Here is a 16,553-nt window from a genome sequence, read left to right on the forward strand (position 1 = left end):
AGATGGAAAAGTCCAAATTCAACATGCGATCTTCATTCTAGCAAAGAACCAATCAATTGAGTAAGCCATTGTCATCATTTAGATTGAGATTGATAGATACATGCTATGTTTGAACATCCATATAGAAATTGTCAACCCTCAAATAAAAAGGTAGACAAATTATTATTGTTGTCATAAAAGTTTCTTAATTTTTTTTCAAATGGTTAGAAAAAAAATCTTTTTTTTCTATGTGAAATGATGTGGATAAATGATATATTTGTTCGCCGTTGAATAGAGAGCGCATAGTTTAAATTAGACATGTATCAAATTTCATAGTCTAATTCATTTAAATATCTCATTTTGTATCAACACACATTTTATGTGAGTCCATATATGTGTGTTAATACTCTAGCCATTTATAGAAACATATGATTTAATTTAGAAAAAAAATAAAAATAAATGGCACCTTTTGATCCTTATTATTTTCTTGAATAAAAAACATATATCTTATTTAGAAGAAGAAAAATATATTTCCTTTTACACCACTCTCACATAATGTTTTGTGAGGCCCACACACTCTCCTTAAGACTGAAGTAATTTGTCTCCCTCTCTTTCTGATTGGTGTGATTTTCTACTTTATTGTCATGAAAAGCTTCAAAAACATAATTTTTTTTTATGCCCCATCCCTCAACCTCTGAAAACTTTATTTTTCTGGTGAACATAGAATTTGACTCCAATACCACCCTCTACAACCGGCAGATGTCCCTGTCAAGCCAGCACTTTTGTATGTCAACTACTACTTTGGTGTCATGACTCTACGCTTACGACAACTCATGGGAACAAATTATGTGCCACTCAGCCATTGGATGCGAGGTATGATAAATTAAAAATATCCACCTTGGTATCTTTCTCATAAGCTAGCCCATTTCCCCTACTTGTTCACTTCTGAGTTCTGACTGATCCCACTCCCACCTCCTTTTTTTTTTTCTTTTTTTTCAGATAATAACTCCGACCTCCTTCCTCCTTCCTCCTATTAGGGGTTATTAGAGAAACCATAGAGTATGAGCCCAATATGCGCGATCAAATAATACCTTCCCTTTTTTTTTTTTTTTTTTTTTTTAATTTAATTTAATTTTTTTAACTTTAAAAATAACACATCGTGAGTGCATGATCTAAATATGAAACTCTAGTCATGAAAATTGATGGATCGGATTGAAACATGATATTTCATCAAGACAAAAGTTTTCCTTCACTAGTCTAAGAGGAAGAATCCCTTCACCAGCGAAAAGAATCTCTTGCACCACCACAAATTTCCACCTCTTATTGTTTGGGGTCGGACCCTTCCTATATGAAACTAGGTTTTAAAAGGTTTTGATTAATTTTGATCGATTCCAAATCACCTACATATGGGTATCCCAATTCCTGGTTCTTAAACCCTGATTGGGGCATGCTTTATCATCTACTTCTACTGGTATCTCTTAAGGATGGTAAGTGTTATGGGCCGTCGGGGCTCGGGACAAATTGCCACAGTTTCGCTTTCATTCTGGAGAAGTCGCACTCTTCGCTTTCCTCACACGCTTCGTTCCAAATCCAATTCTAATTCTAATTCTAATTCCCAGTCCCCACCTATTTCTGACTCACGATTTTGTGTCCCTGACCTGCTTCTCCATCAGCAATTTTGTCCCCATCTCCCATTATCCCATCTCTTATCTAAATTCAATATTTCCAAAACCGTCTTCGTTTTCTCCTCTGGTTTCCTTAATTGGATGGATTGGGCAATCCTCGTATGATCAAATTCGTTCTGGATTTGATTTGATTTGATTGGGGCGCCTCTTGATCGGAAAAAATTAGGGTTAATTACATTTGGTCTTCTCCGAAAGAGAGCTATTTATTTCACCTTTATTTGTTGTTCTTATTAATTTTTGAAGACGACGACAATGCCGGGAGATTCTTCATCCGAACATGAACCCGACGATGATTCTGCGTTCGTGGAGATCGACCCAATTGGTAGATATGGTCGGGTTAGTATTTTAGTATTTACTCCTTCTTCTTCTTCTTCTTCTTCTTCTTCCTCTTCCTCCACACCTATGATACTATATTTATCTTAACTACTATTATTGTTTTTCAGTGATTGGGAACTAACTGGCATATTAAAGATAATTTTTGTTTCTATACTCAGTTATTACAGCTCATCAATTTGATATTTTGATGTTTATGGTCAATCTTGTGTGCTCATAATTGGCATATCTTTTCCTCATTGTTGCTGTTAATATGGTTCTTATTTGGTTTCTGGTGGGCCTTTTCTGATGCTTTTGCAGTATGATGAGCTGTTAGGAAAGGGGGCATTCAAAACAGTGTATCCTTTTCTTCTCTCGTTTCATAAATTTTGGCCCTCAATTTATCCACAAGTGACACTACATTGGTCCATTATCACTGCCATTAACGCTAATTTGTGTGTCCTTAATTACTGAATTTTTTTTCAGCTATAGAGGTTTTGATGAATTGGAAGGAATCGAAGTAGCTTGGAATCAAGTTAGGGTGGCTGACCTCTTGCAGAAATCAGAGGACTTGGAACGTCTCTATTCTGAAGTTCATTTGCTCAAGACTCTGAAGCACAAGAGTATAATCAAGTTTTACAACTCATGGATTGACACGAAAAACAAGAATATCAACTTCATTACTGAGATTTTCACTTCAGGGAATTTACGCCAGTGGGTTTTCCTCTTTCTATTTCACTCCTCTTCCTGTTATCCTGATTCCTTTCTTAACTTTCCTGTTTCTTTGTGATAACTTTTAAGCTTGTGATTCGGCTAGGTATCGTAAGAAACACAAGCATGTTGATTTGAGAGCATTGAAGAATTGGTCAAGGCAGATATTGGCAGGCCTTAACTATCTCCACAGTCACGACCCACCGGTTATTCATCGGGACTTGAAGTGTGATAATATTTTTGTGAATGGAAACCAAGGTGAGGTGAAAATTGGTGACCTTGGACTCGCTGCCATTCTTCAACAGGCTCGCTCAGCTCACAGTGTCATTGGTGAGTAATTGCTTATTTTTTGGGATTCTAACTATTGAGGTAAACTTGTTCTTGGAGACTACAATTTTTTTTGAATATGGTTGTAGGGACTCCGGAGTTCATGGCACCTGAACTTTATGAGGAGGAATACAATGAGCTTGTGGATATTTATGCCTTTGGAATGTGTTTGCTCGAGTTGGTGACCTTTGAATATCCTTACGCAGAATGCGCCAATGCAGCTCAAATATACAAGAAAGTGACATCAGTAAGACAGCCTAAATTTCTAACCCACATTTGGAATATTAGACAGTCAATAGTTTTTTAGTTTATTTTTTTAGTATGCCTACTAATCAATTCCAAGAGATCTTCTGTTAGTGGTTGGGTGTATTACTTTGAAAGTTTTGAATGGCCACACTGTCCAAACATTCTGAACTGTTGAAGAATTTCAAAGTCCCTAAAGATTGTTAATACATAAATTGCAAACTTTTTGCTGCATCTGTGGTCTGACTACTATATCTTTTAAATTTTGTGAGTTAACCTCTAGTGAAGATAAAAAGGCATCAGACACCCTTGGCTTTATCCAATTGAGCCTACTCATGGGCCAGGTTATTGGACTTTGGTTGTCCCTTCCTTTGGCTGGCTATTGGGATTTTACAGTTCCCATTTTTAGATCTCATGAGTCCTTTGGTGGCAAGATTTGAGTTCGTTAATATTTTTTCATTTGGGAAAGTGGTTCTGCACACGATCGGCAAGGCTAGGTTGCTTTTGTGTTCCACATGGTCCCAGCCTACTCTCCTATGTCAAACTTCGTTCCTGATTTTCGGGGATGATGGTTTGGTGTGCTTAATTGGTGTTTGGATGTTTGGTCTTGTTTAATTTTATTGTTAGGGGTATTACACGACTCATTCATACTGGTTTGTGGTTGAGATCTTCCATGCCATTTCTAGATCCTAATTTCAATCTCCTATAAATTTGAAACTCTTTACTTGAGGTTTTGACCAAATCCCAAAATTCCCATCTATCCTCGGTGACAGGATTCAGACCATCAGTTCCTTTCTTTTTTAGATAAATTTAATGGGCCAGATTCTTTTGGTGGTTTCCCCATCAGCAATAATTTGATTTGGATCCTAATTTTAATAAGATAGGAGTGGTTTCCTAATCATTTGGAATGCTGACTTAATCTTTCTTATGTTCAAGAAAATCTTATTTGGGAAGTGGTCTATATAGATGCTAACTGTCTATGACTTACTTAGAAAGTAGTGTTTTCTCTCTCTTAAAAAAACTTATTTATCATGGTTTAAAGTATTTGTGGTGTAGAAATGGGAAGCTGGATTTAAGAGATGTCTCAAATACGTGACAACGCTTTAGAGACACTATTATACGTTTAGCATATGCATGTATAATCTTAGAATGCATGCAAACTATATTTGTAAGCATATACACCATAAATAGCAATGCATAATGACTATCTAAATATTTAGAAGGTGAAATGGAAGTCTTACTTGTCATGGCTTTTTTTTTTCTTTAAAATTTTTAGCTCACTTGAAAAGTTGTTTGGTCCTAGCCAGCAAACCTGAAAGAATGAGATCTTACAAGTTTGATGATGAATGGGAAGTAAGCTATTACAAAATGTTGGGAGGGTGCAAATTAGTGGTAGGAATCATTAAGTATTTAAAAGATTTGAACGTTAGTGTTTTTTTTTTTGGTGATATCTTCATATTAAAAGGTTTCCTAGAATTAGAGAAACATGTATATGAATGCATTGCCGAAGAAAGATTTACTGTTGAGAAAGCTTGTTGGGCGTATCAGTTTATATGAGTTTATCTAGCTTTTTTCTTCCCCTCCCCTTTTTTCAGCCTTTTGTTATTTTGTGTAGGTATAGTTCAAGAGCATACAATGGTCACTCATAACCACATTTGGTTTTCTAGTTTCTTGCCTCCACCTCGTCACCTTGTTAATTGATCAGATTATCTTTTCTCTAAAACCACCTCTTTTTCTGAGCAAGCATTGAAAATCTTCATTGCTTGGATCTCTGAAATTTGATTGTTTCTACTGTTCAAAACTCTGCTTTATGTGTCATAACTTTTATGTATAAAATCTTTCATTTTAATTTATGTAATGGTGTCATAGTACAATTGGTGAACCTTCTGGAAATGATCTTATTTATTGTTTTTGTATAGGGAATCAAGCCCGCCACGTTGGGGAAGGTAAAGGACCCTATAGTGAGACAATTTATTGAAAAATGCATTGCAAATGCTTCTGAGAGGTTGCCCGCAAGAGAGCTTTTGATGGATCCTTTTCTACTATCAGACGAGGAGAATGAAAGTCTTAGTCGATCTTTACGATCTCCCTCTCATTCAGGTAAAAAATTGAAAAGTTCCTTCCTACGTATAGGATCTTAGCCTTTAATTTATTTATTTTTTCTGCCAAGAGGCTCAACTCGTTGTCCATCTCCCTCCCCGGTGCAAAAAATAAAGAAGGTGAGAAAGATGAAGCACTAGAGGGAAGCCGAGATTTTATGGTGAAAAGTAAAAGAAAAGACGTCAACACAATATTCCTCAATCTACGCATTGCTGATTCTACAGGTTTTCCACGTATGTTTCTAATTCACTTTTTCCCAACGCAATGTTTAGATTACCATCCTAATTAGGCAATGATGATTTTATTTATTTTTTTGGGCCCACAGATGATGTTCAAAACATTCAGTTTCCATTTGATATTGAGGTGGATACCGCAATAAGTGTTGCTAGTGAAATGGTCCAGGAATTGGACTTGACAGACCAAGATGTTACAACCATTGCCGGGATGATTGATGCAGAAATCCGAGCCCATGTTCCTGGATGGACACCAAGAGAAAATTCAGGAGATATTTTGAGTGGGGAGATTGAAATTTCTGATACCTATGAATTAAAAAGTAAAGATGAGATATCCCCATTGACAAGTGGCTCCGGTCTTTCTTTAGGTGGTCTGGTTCTGGATCGACTTCCTTCAGGTCGCGAGTATTGGTCAGACTCCCCCAAGTTACTTAGCGGAAGCAAAGAAAAAATCGAAATTAATGACAAAACGGGAGGAGATTATCCCAATGGCGTAGCTTCACCAAAACAAGAAGAAACTTCACTTTTGATTCTTGGAACTGATGACAACATAGATATTGAACAGCATGATGGATCCTCATCTAATGAGATTATTGGAGAAAAAAGTAAAGATGATGCTCCTTTTGATTCAAAATTGTCACATAATCAAATTGGGGGAGACAATAGGGAACATCCACTAGTTGAGATTTGTGAAGTATTAACGGAAGTGGAGTCGGAAGATGTTAGAGTTATCGTGGACAAACTGGAGCATTTGCTGGTATTGCAACAAAAGGAGTTAGATGAACTAAGGAGGAAGCATTGTCTAGCAATAGAAAATCTCCTAAAGGAAATGCCTCCAGAAACTTGTAATAAAGTTTTAGCTATTTTTCATTCGAAGGTTTCTGATTTCAAGGTGGACGGTGAATCACATGAATTGGACAATATTGCAAATACCATCTCCAACTATCTTATTGAGCAGGGCAAGGTTACTGGTATGCCAGAAAGCTAAAATTATTTTCTCATTGTCAGAAGAGTTGGGAGGCATGCACCTCAAGATTTTGCTAGTGGGTTTCTAGAGATAGGTCCAATGTGTTAAAGAGGGGAATGTTGGGTCTTCTGATACAGGTATTGCTATTGTTGTCATTTTGAGAGATGCTTCCACCTCATGGTTCAGAAGGAAGCCCTCATGTTTTGAGAATTAGATACAAATTCAAGGAAGAATTTGAGCATGGAAGGTGCAGCTCAAGTTATTCACCAAAATTTTATGATGCCACACAGCCACAAGTTATTCATGATTGAAAGAACTGTTATAGCCTAGAGATGATCTCCAGTTTGTCCACACGTGAAAGAAATTGAATTCCTTTAATACTCAGGTTGATTGACTTGTATATCTATAGATCAACCTATCCCATAAATGGGTGGGATATACATTGTACAGAATGATGTTTTCTTCAATTTAACAGCATTTGGGGTTTCCACCTTCAATGTGGTGGCATATCGGCAAATTTATTTTTGTTCCTGTTCAATATATGTTGGTCTTGAAAAAGCAGGTCACCAATGGAGGTTAATTGGTTGATTTTTTTTTTTTTTTTCCCTTGAACTGTTTACCATTGTATTTGATTCATATCAATCATCCAAATAAAGTGATGACTGGTTTTCCTTTGTGAAGTATGTTCTGATTGTAAATTGAGTGAGAAAATTCAATTATTAATGAAATGTGGAGAACATTCCGTGCTTGGACGAAATTGTTACAAGTTTGATATTACAACCTACATATGCTTCTGTCATATGAGAATTACGTGGAATTCTAATGGCATTTTCAGATTCATTGTCTTCTTTTTTTTTTTTTTTTCATTATGTATAATGTAAAAGACATACATTTTCTTACCTTCTTCAACTGAAATTTAAATATAAATTCGTGTCATCTCTACCAACTCGATGCATTTAAGGAATATTTCTATAAGTGTAATTTATGTCTCATGATTGATATTTGGCTTTATTTTCTTCATTGCATCGTTCTTTTGAATTCTAATTTTGATACAGAAACATGAAGTTTTCTTTCATAGAATATTTATTTAAAAAAAAAAAAAATTAGATACGATACGATACAATAAAAGCTGATTAGAGTCCCACTGTTGCCAGGGGTGGCGCATTTTATGTTGACTATATGATTTTGATAACTCTCCTATTGTCCAGTAGTGTTTTACCCATAATTGATTTAATCAAATCAGAATCAGATTGAACCTTAGAAATCCAGAAGCAAAGGGCTATTTGGGTTAACAGGAAATGGGATCGGGCTCGGCCGTTTTCGATTTGAATACCTTGGTTGAGCCCCACATAAAAGAGCCTAGTCTGGATCAATCTAACTCCAAATTTGGCTCACCCTAAGTTGATCTCCAGACAAAAGTGCTCTCAGTCCGGTTTAAATACCCCTTCGCTAATGTTTCTAGTCGCATCTCTAGTATGGTTCAGAAAGAAAACCGGGCCTCTACGCATTGCCATTGGAGTTTTTTGGAGTGAGGAGCCGGCTTTGAATATATATATATATATATATATGTGTCACCTTCTATTCGAATCCAACGGCCAATAGGCCCTCATCGGGTTTAGTTGCCCTGGACGATTTGCTCCCGATTGGAGGATACTAGTATATCTACATGTGGTGGGGCCGGAATTTTGATGGCTGAGATGGTAAACTGGTGGGGGCCACATGGGTTTTATGTATCGTTCATAAAGCCCATGATATGAGGTCATCTTTCGTCATCACAGGGATCAACTAAGGGCCCGTTTGATAACGTTTCTATTGTTTCTGTTTCAAGAAATGACAGAAACATAAATTTTCGTTTCTAAAAACAGAAATGGAATTGAAGGTGTTTGATAAGTCATGGTTTTAGAAGTCGATAGTAACCAGTGAAAGAATTACCACAAGTCGTTTCCAGAAATGCCTAGGTCGTTTCTTGAATCATAAATAAGTAAAAATTTTTATTTTTATTTCTAAAAATAAATGAAACGAAACAATTTTATCAAACGCTTTTTGCTCTATTTCTACTGTTTCTGAAAACAGAAACGACATTAACGCGTTTCTTAAAACGTTATCAAACGGCCCTAAGTGGTCCTCCTTCTTCTGTTTTTCTTCTCTGGTCTCTCTCTCGATTCACAGTGATAGAAGCTTGAGCTTTGTAGAGTAGTAGTACTAAGAGAATAAAATCTAATAGCTGCCATGGCAATTTCCTCCACTGCTACGGCCGCAGCTTCACCGAAGCTTCTCTTTACAGCCTCCTCCCCTACTTCTTCCTTTTCATCCAATTCTACTTGTTCACCTACCTATCTTCCCGTCTCAAATGGGAGTGGCCGCACTAACGGAAGCCTCACCACGAAAGCGGTGCCTCTCCTCGCCTCCTCTTTCACCCACCCCTCCGGCATTTTCTGGTTGACTTCCACCTCCACCACCGCGGCCACCGAGATCAGGAGGAGCCACCACCGTTCCTTTACTGTTCGCGCCGCTAGGGGGAAGTTCGAGCGCAAGAAACCCCACATCAATATCGGCACCATAGGACATGTCGACCACGGCAAGACCACTCTCACCGCTGCTCTCACCATGGCTTTGGCCGCCGTCGGTAACAGTGTCCCCAAGAAATATGACGAGATCGATGCCGCCCCTGAGGAGCGGGCCAGGGGCATCACCATCAATACCGCTCACGTAGAGTACGAGACTGAGAACCGCCACTACGCCCACGTCGACTGCCCTGGCCACGCGGATTACGTCAAGAACATGATCACTGGTGCTGCTCAGATGGATGGTGCCATCCTTGTCGTCTCTGGCGCCGATGGCCCCATGCCCCAGACCAAGGAGCACATCCTTCTTGCCAAGCAGGTTGGCGTCCCTAATATGGTCGTCTTCCTAAACAAGCAGGACCAAGTCGACGATGAGGAGCTCCTCCAGCTCGTCGAATTGGAGGTCCGTGAGCTCCTCTCCTCCTATGAGTTCCCAGGTGACGATGTCCCCATAATTTCCGGTTCCGCGCTGCTAGCCTTGGAAGCCCTCATGGCCAATCCCTCAATCAAGAGAGGGGAGAACCAGTGGGTCGACAAAATCTATGAGCTTATGGATGCCGTGGACGACTACATTCCCATCCCTCAGCGCCAGACTGACCTTCCCTTCCTCCTTGCCGTCGAAGATGTCTTCTCCATTACTGGCCGTGGGACCGTGGCTACGGGTCGTATTGAGAGAGGCACCATCAAGGTCGGAGACACTGTTGACCTTGTGGGCCTTAAGAACACCCGCAACACCACCGTAACGGCTCTCGAGATGTTCCAGAAGACCCTTGACGAGGCCTTTGCCGGAGAAAATGTTGGTCTTCTTCTCCGTGGTGTCCAGAAGGATGAGATCCAGAGAGGCATGGTTCTTGCCAAGCCAGGCAGCATCACTCCCCACACCAAGTTCCTTTCCATAGTCTATGTGCTCAAGAAGGAGGAAGGTGGCAGGCATTCCCCTTTCTTTGCGGGATACAGGCCTCAGTTTTACATGAGGACGACGGATGTCACTGGAAAGATTTTCTCCATCATGAATGACAAGGATGAAGAGTCCAAGATGGTCATGCCAGGGGACCGTGTTAAGATGGTTGTTGAGCTAATTGTACCTGTGGCCTGTGAGCAAGGTATGAGGTTCGCCATAAGAGAAGGCGGGAGGACTGTTGGAGCAGGTGTCATCCAGTCAATCATCGAATGACGTAAGCTGCTTCTTGCCTATAATAAAGCCTTTCTGTGGCAGCAAGTGATCCTTACTTTTGAATGTCTAGGGGCTTGAGGTATCAACCTTATGCAGTGAGTGTACCCAGTTCTTCTTCATTGCTAGTGTCAAATAGTTTTCAGTTTTTTCGCTTTAGATCAGTTAGATCAACAAAGTAGCTATGCTTCTATGTGATTTTCCATCCCTGTTGCTTCCATTGTTCATTGCTAAGATGATATCTTTTGCTAAACGAGACTACGATTGTGATGTGATCTCGTTTTCCCCTCTTTTTTATTGTGTTGGTTCTCTCATTGTGGTTTTACTTATTTATTTCTGAAACTGATTTGAATACTAAGCATCATTTTGGTTAGTTATGCTGAAGTAAGTTCTTTCAACTTTTTGGACATGCCCATCGTTCATTCACTGGTCTTCTTGGCTCCTTTGATCATTTTCTAGTTTAAAGTTTTTGAGCTATCTGCACAGATTTGGTTGGAAGCACAATTTCACGCATAAAATGCAGAGTATCCTTCTTTGGCCTGAAGTAGATGAATGTCTGTCCAGGGGGAAAAAAGGGTAGCATAGAGAAGGCATTTGCATCTATTTCTTCTTCTGCAAACTAATATTATTCAGATAGATGGCCATTTCTGTGTTTCTATGAACATAGACAACCGCTTTTTGAACCTATTTGGTCTTAAAAGGTTATAATTTATACTACAGGATGCCTTTCCTTTTACCTGTTCAAGTGTTCAGAAAGTTCATCTTTTTGGAAAATGGGGAAGCCTGTCGGGATAACATTGGCGCCTAGTCTTTGGTCCATTAAGGAAGATAGGAATCTCAGGATCTTTGTGGGCTCAAGCTAGTCCATTCAAAATTACTGATCTGGTTATTATTAGTTTCTCCAACAGCATTGCCATGTAGGAGTTGTTCAGAGTTATCTCAGAGTTATATAGTGGGATGCTGGGGGAAGGTTGTTTAATTACCCTTATTTTCATCAACATCTGCTTAGGATTGTATAACCCAGTGAACTAATGCTGTTTGTTAGTGCTGGTCAATCATTGAGTCTAACTCTAGTCTTACAAGGGTGGTTGACTTGGTAAAGGCGGAGACCGAGATGGCTCTACTTGGTTTGAGACAAGCAAAATTGCATGTTATGAGGAGCAAACCCCCCACCTTCCAATGGAAGGGCATCCATCTATTGGCTTTGGATGCCTTTCCAGGTCTTCTGATATACCATTGGGTTTTCCAATGTTGCTCCCTTGTACGTAGAAATTTCAGATGGTGGTTTAAATCAGCCTTATACTCTAGATTATTTGGCTATAGGAGTGCTCATGGGGATTATATTTACATTGCTCTAAGTGATTTGGGTGATTCTCTGTTGTAGTTTCTGTTGGTTTTAGTTGTCCTTGGGCTTTGTGTATTCCTTACCTCATTTCCTTTTCTATTGAAGTTGCTGTTTATCCTCCAAAAGGGGGAACAATCTATTAGTCAGTAAAAAACTGTCATTTAAGTCAGATATGTAAGTGGCTGTCAGTGGATTGCTCCCAACAGGAAAACATGGCGTTTGTTGGAGAGGCCAATGAACTATCATTCTATAGGTTTCATTTCTCCATGCCCTTGAGTTGATCACTGAGATTGTAGGTTCTTTATTAAAGGGTGGTGTATCCACTATCCTGTTTAGGAGCTTTCTTCGTATGACATCCTCAGTAATTCTTCAGTCACTGGAAGTCTCTTAATTTGTCTTAAGGGGCCTTAATGAGGTGTTCTGTCCATGTCAGTGAATGTGTTATACCAGAAGTCCACCAAACAAATTCACGACTCTGATGTCTGTAAATTCTGGTGTAGAAGGTCCTATATGTGTCCCTTACAGTTTGCCAGGGTTTTCATTTTCTGACTCTCTGATGTTGTGGCTTCAATGTGTGAAAGTATAAACAAGAAGTACACTACTTGCTGTCAGGGGTGTATAAAATGATCAGCATCCTCTGATAGAATATCTAGAAGCTCGGGTGAAAGTCAAGGAACTCTTTAGTCTATGTACAGAAAGCAACCTAAGAGTCATTTGTTTAGCTTCTCTAAAAATGTGACAGCTCAAGAATAACACTTTAGGTCTAATGTAGGGCTAGGTCAATCATGTTCTATCCTATACTAGGATCACAGGCACGGATAACAGGAGACTTTAACAGATGGTTCCAGCAACAAAATAATAGAAAATCACCCAAAGTAGGCAGTGATTCTATATATAGTAATTAGGCATCTCAGATGGGACTGATCTACCAGTCGAGGGTGGGGATCTTAGGACTGATTAACACTTCAAATATTTAGTCAGTTCTGATGGCTGGATTGAAAGATTGAGGGAGCTTCACAAATAAGGAAGTAGGATCATAAAATAGAAATTACAGCCTATAACCAGATCCAGCCTTTGGATCAGGCTTAACCTACCATCGAAAGGAGGGTCCAGGATGAGTATTGCTCTGTCAAAACAAGGGCTGAAACCATGGATCTGATCTGGATTTTCAGAGGCTTAAAACAAGATGCAATAAATCTTCAATACAGTAACCACAGGGAATAATCTTGAGTCTCCAACGATCAGCTTCTATGACACTCGAAGGGACAGCCTCCAAGGATTCACCCAGCAGCAAAAGTAATGGGAAAACCTGTGTCTCGATTCTTCTCAGATCTTGGTTATCACAGGATAATGAAAATAGAAATAAAGAACTTGATGTAGGGAAGAGGAAATTTTTTTTTTTTTGGGGGGATGGGTGGGGTGATGTGACCTTGGCCTCTCACCTATGGCCTTTATCTACCTCTCACAGACCATCTCACTATTGGCATCTCACCACATTGTACACACAACAAGCGCAAAGCTTTCTTTTTCTTAAACTCAAATCATGGGCTAGGCTGCTCTCTTCCCTTTATTTATAATAGAAGTATGGGTTGCAAAATTGGGCGTGTTTGCTACTAAGTAGCTTACAACCAAAATAGAAACTTCCTATAAAATCTAGTTGCCATACATCAAAATAGGAACTCTTTAGTAGAGAACAAAACAAAAGTAGGAACAAATTGAAATTAGAAACTAAATAAAGCAGAGACTACTATAATATATTTGCAGTCCCAGATCTCCTCCATCATTCAGTTACTACTAAAGATATTAGTAGCTCCCAAATCCCTCCATGCAAGCATACTAGATCTACATGAACAGTCAAGTGCTTGAACAGTAACCGCATGAACAGTATTCTTCCTGAGTGCTGCTGAGCGCTTGGCATGACCTTGGCTCAGTTTTGACTGGCTTGTGTTGTGTTTGGATGCGAGGGTGGTCAGTGGTTGCTTTCCTGGCCGCATCTTGGGCTTGATTCAGGTCAGAGTGTTGTTTGGGAGAGTTCTGTAAAAAGCAGGTGGGTGAAACTTTACACACAAGCTATTCAACCACCCAAAATCAGCTAGGCTTGCCAACCAAGGATGACCCATCGTTGCACAGAAGCTTTTGCTTTCCTGACCTGTTCGAAGCTGGTGGCCTATTGCCCGCCCAGGAACTGTCTGATTGACTCCAAGTTCTTTGAATTTTTCCATTATGGAACCCTCAACTGAACATAATTAGCTTCCCTTGTTGGCTTGATACAATATGCTGATACGACCACGATAAATGCAGGGGGCTGCTTTCCTTCACCCACAGTCAAGGGACCAAGGGGTTCAGATGGTGTGCAGAAGGTATGAGGGATCAGTGGGTGGTATCATCGATTTCATACTAAAAGGGGGGTTTGGGGGGGGGGGGGGGAAGAGCATTTATGACCCTATATGGGTGTACTTTTTTCCTTCACCCACAGTGGAGGAAAACTTTCTCCATAAATGTATAATGAAAGAGATTTTCTCCTTTTGCACCATAGTGAACATTAATTGTCATCCCTGAACTATACATTTCCTTCTGTTTCTCTGACAAAAATACACAAACAGTATATTCAATTGAAGTTCTTATTCTAAGAAACTTTATGAATAATACTATTAATTGAATTTGGCAAGATAGAAAGGGCTAAACTAGGGTAGTTGTTCTAAGAGAACTGAAGTATGTTATTAGCATTTTTCTGTCTGTGTCCCAGACATCTGGATTTGGAGAGTCATCACTCATCCCTATCTCTGGCATTAATATCCATACATTTATCTGTATTTGGGATCCTTTGAAGTACACTGCCTTTACGATTTCATATTTAAACCTCTGTTGATGGGGAGACAGTCTTCCATTGTCTGAGGGAGAACTGCAATTTTCAGTTTGTCCCTCGATATCTTTGACTGCACTTGCTTCTTGGAGGGGATCTGAATTCCCATTTTCATCTTTAGGATTCCAGTAAAGCCTTGCCATCTCCATTACTGTAATCTGTTTGAGCTATTGAATGTCCTCTGGCACTTGGACTGCTTGCTTTTCCTAAGAGAGAAGAGTTTCCCATAATATTTTAGCCTGCTTGATCCTTAACCTCAATTCTATTTCCTGAAGGACCTAGATTCTCATCTACAATTACATATTCCTGTAATGATTTAATCCATTGATGCATTGGTCTGAGCATTTGTAAGATTTAAATTTAATTTCAGTCCTGGCAAACTGAAATATTTTGTTTTATTTCAGTTAAAATGGCTATGATTTTAATCACTTTTAACTCCACCTTGACAAAATTACCAAAACAATTTGGTTCTAGCTGGGTTTAATTGGAACCGATGCACATTTCCTCAAGTATCTTTTTAAGTTTTGTTTGCCTTGATGAGATGAAATAAGATGAGACCAAATGGAAAAGGGAAAAAGAAAAAAATTATAAAACAAAACAGAAATAATATCCCCCCAAGGTTCCAGAAGCCAATATACTGGACTTCTCCTTCATGGCCTTAAGCGCCACTCTTTTAACAAATTAACGACATCAGTCCCAGATGGCAAACAAAAATACAACACCGTTAAACAGATGAGATATTCAAAGAAACTGGCAAAGAGTTCCATGGCGGCCACACAGTTTTGTTTGGTGCTGGCATCATCTCCTTTAAATTGCGCGCGAGAATATGTCCATACTCAAGCAACTTTCTATCTCATCCTGCTTGTGTGAACTGGAACTCCATTGCTAATGTTTTGAGGCAATAATATAACTTGGGCATCGCTGGAAGCAACCCTCTCCCATAGAGGCAAAAGATCGCATGCCAAGACAGATAATCATGGGTTTCACCTCTCTCTCTCTCTCCATATTCCACTATTCATAACTGGGGCATCGCTGGAAGCAACCCTCTCCCATAGAACAGATACAAAGCGTTCTGTGTTTTTGATTTGTAAGAAAATTGATGCACTGTTGAGATGAATGAATTAAAGGACATCCAATCTCACGGTTAGGTTTGTTAATGTGGTAAACTGGACCAGTGGCAATTTTTTTTTTTTTCTTGTAACAACTTCAAGTAGTAACGGAGAAAAGAAAAAAAAAAAAAAACGTAATCATGAAAGATGTATATATATAATTAGGAAAAGTGTAGGCCTACAACGTACGATATGCGCATAGACATTTGAATTATTTATTTATTTTATTTTGAAGGAAAAGAAATCAATGAAATAATGAATGTATCTTGGTGACCCACGCCATAGGCTCAGAGACCTCTTGCCCATACCATTATAACAAAAGATTAGTCTTATCCTAACTTAACGAGTCGGCTACAAAGACAAAACAAAAAGGTGAAAGTAAAATAAATTTTTTTTTATTATTTTATGTTATTCTCAGAAAACGTGGTCTTCAGAAAACAGAATTAGCAAAGCCTTGTGATGTCTGATTGAGCTAAGATCTATTGTCATTCACCTGATGCACATGTGAGATCCAATCCGTACCTTTTTACTTTCATAATATATCCCTCTTCACCTTTTAATGGTAAGAAGAGAAACCGGTGTTGAATTTCAAATATATGTCCAAATAAATATACATGCAATGAATCCATATTCATGTCAGATTTTTCCTTCTCCTCAAACTATAGGGAAACCATCTTCTGAGTGCTATGTTCATGCTTTGGAAACACGCTTATGGTAATTATTTTATGTAGAAAGTATCGAGACATACTGAAAATTTAATGGATTTTTTTACCTATCTAAACTTGATTTAATTCAATGTGGGGGAAAAAGGTTTTGAAATTTTTATTTCTAATTGTATATTAACTTTGTATGTTTTTGTTTTGTCTGTTTATGAATTGTACCTGACCAAAAATTTTAGGCATGGTTAAGCAAAGAAAATAATTTAGCTATACATGACGGGTTCA

The 16,553-nt window shown here is 38.8% G+C and overlaps 2 protein-coding genes across 4 annotated transcripts; both read left to right on the plus strand.

Annotated features, from left to right (window-relative positions):
- The first annotated feature begins 1,363 nt into the window (after window positions 1–1,363).
- On the plus strand, window positions 1,364–7,305 carry LOC122075950 (probable serine/threonine-protein kinase WNK3). 3 transcript variants are annotated; one of them, XM_042641182.1, is made up of 8 exons: window positions 1,364–2,000; window positions 2,298–2,335; window positions 2,463–2,690; window positions 2,794–3,017; window positions 3,104–3,261; window positions 5,177–5,357; window positions 5,474–5,581; window positions 5,683–7,305. In XM_042641182.1, the coding sequence occupies exons 1-8, from the start codon at window positions 1,917–1,919 to the stop codon at window positions 6,576–6,578; spliced, it is 1,917 nt and encodes a 638-aa protein (XP_042497116.1). In that variant the 5' UTR covers window positions 1,364–1,916; the 3' UTR covers window positions 6,579–7,305. The 3 variants fall into 3 exon arrangements, with proteins under 3 accessions (XP_042497116.1, XP_042497115.1, XP_042497114.1); XM_042641181.1 differs by having other exon boundaries at window positions 1,366–2,000; window positions 5,477–5,590; XM_042641180.1 differs by having other exon boundaries at window positions 1,369–2,000; window positions 5,474–5,590.
- A 1,377-nt stretch (window positions 7,306–8,682) lies between these two features.
- Window positions 8,683–10,676, plus strand: LOC122077175 (elongation factor Tu, chloroplastic-like). Its single transcript, XM_042643024.1, has one exon. It carries the CDS (start codon window positions 8,787–8,789, stop codon window positions 10,293–10,295), a length of 1,509 nt encoding a protein of 502 aa, XP_042498958.1. The 5' UTR covers window positions 8,683–8,786; the 3' UTR covers window positions 10,296–10,676.
- Window positions 10,677–16,553: the final 5,877 nt, after the last annotated feature.

Source organism: Macadamia integrifolia, chromosome 4 (assembly GCF_013358625.1).
Source record: "Macadamia integrifolia cultivar HAES 741 chromosome 4, SCU_Mint_v3, whole genome shotgun sequence".
Taxonomy (NCBI): domain Eukaryota; kingdom Viridiplantae; phylum Streptophyta; class Magnoliopsida; order Proteales; family Proteaceae; genus Macadamia; species Macadamia integrifolia.

Coding starts and splice junctions, on each gene's coding strand:
- LOC122075950 (XM_042641180.1), top strand. CDS start 1,917: ATGCCGGGAGATTCTTCATCCGAACATGAACCCGACGATGATTCTGCG. Junction 2,691..2,793: donor ACTTCAGGGAATTTACGCCA/GTGGGTTTTCCT, acceptor TGATTCGGCTAG/GTATCGTAAGAAACACAAGC. Junction 3,018..3,103: donor CTCAGCTCACAGTGTCATTG/GTGAGTAATTGC, acceptor ATATGGTTGTAG/GGACTCCGGAGTTCATGGCA.
- LOC122077175 (XM_042643024.1), top strand. CDS start 8,787: ATGGCAATTTCCTCCACTGCTACGGCCGCAGCTTCACCGAAGCTTCTC.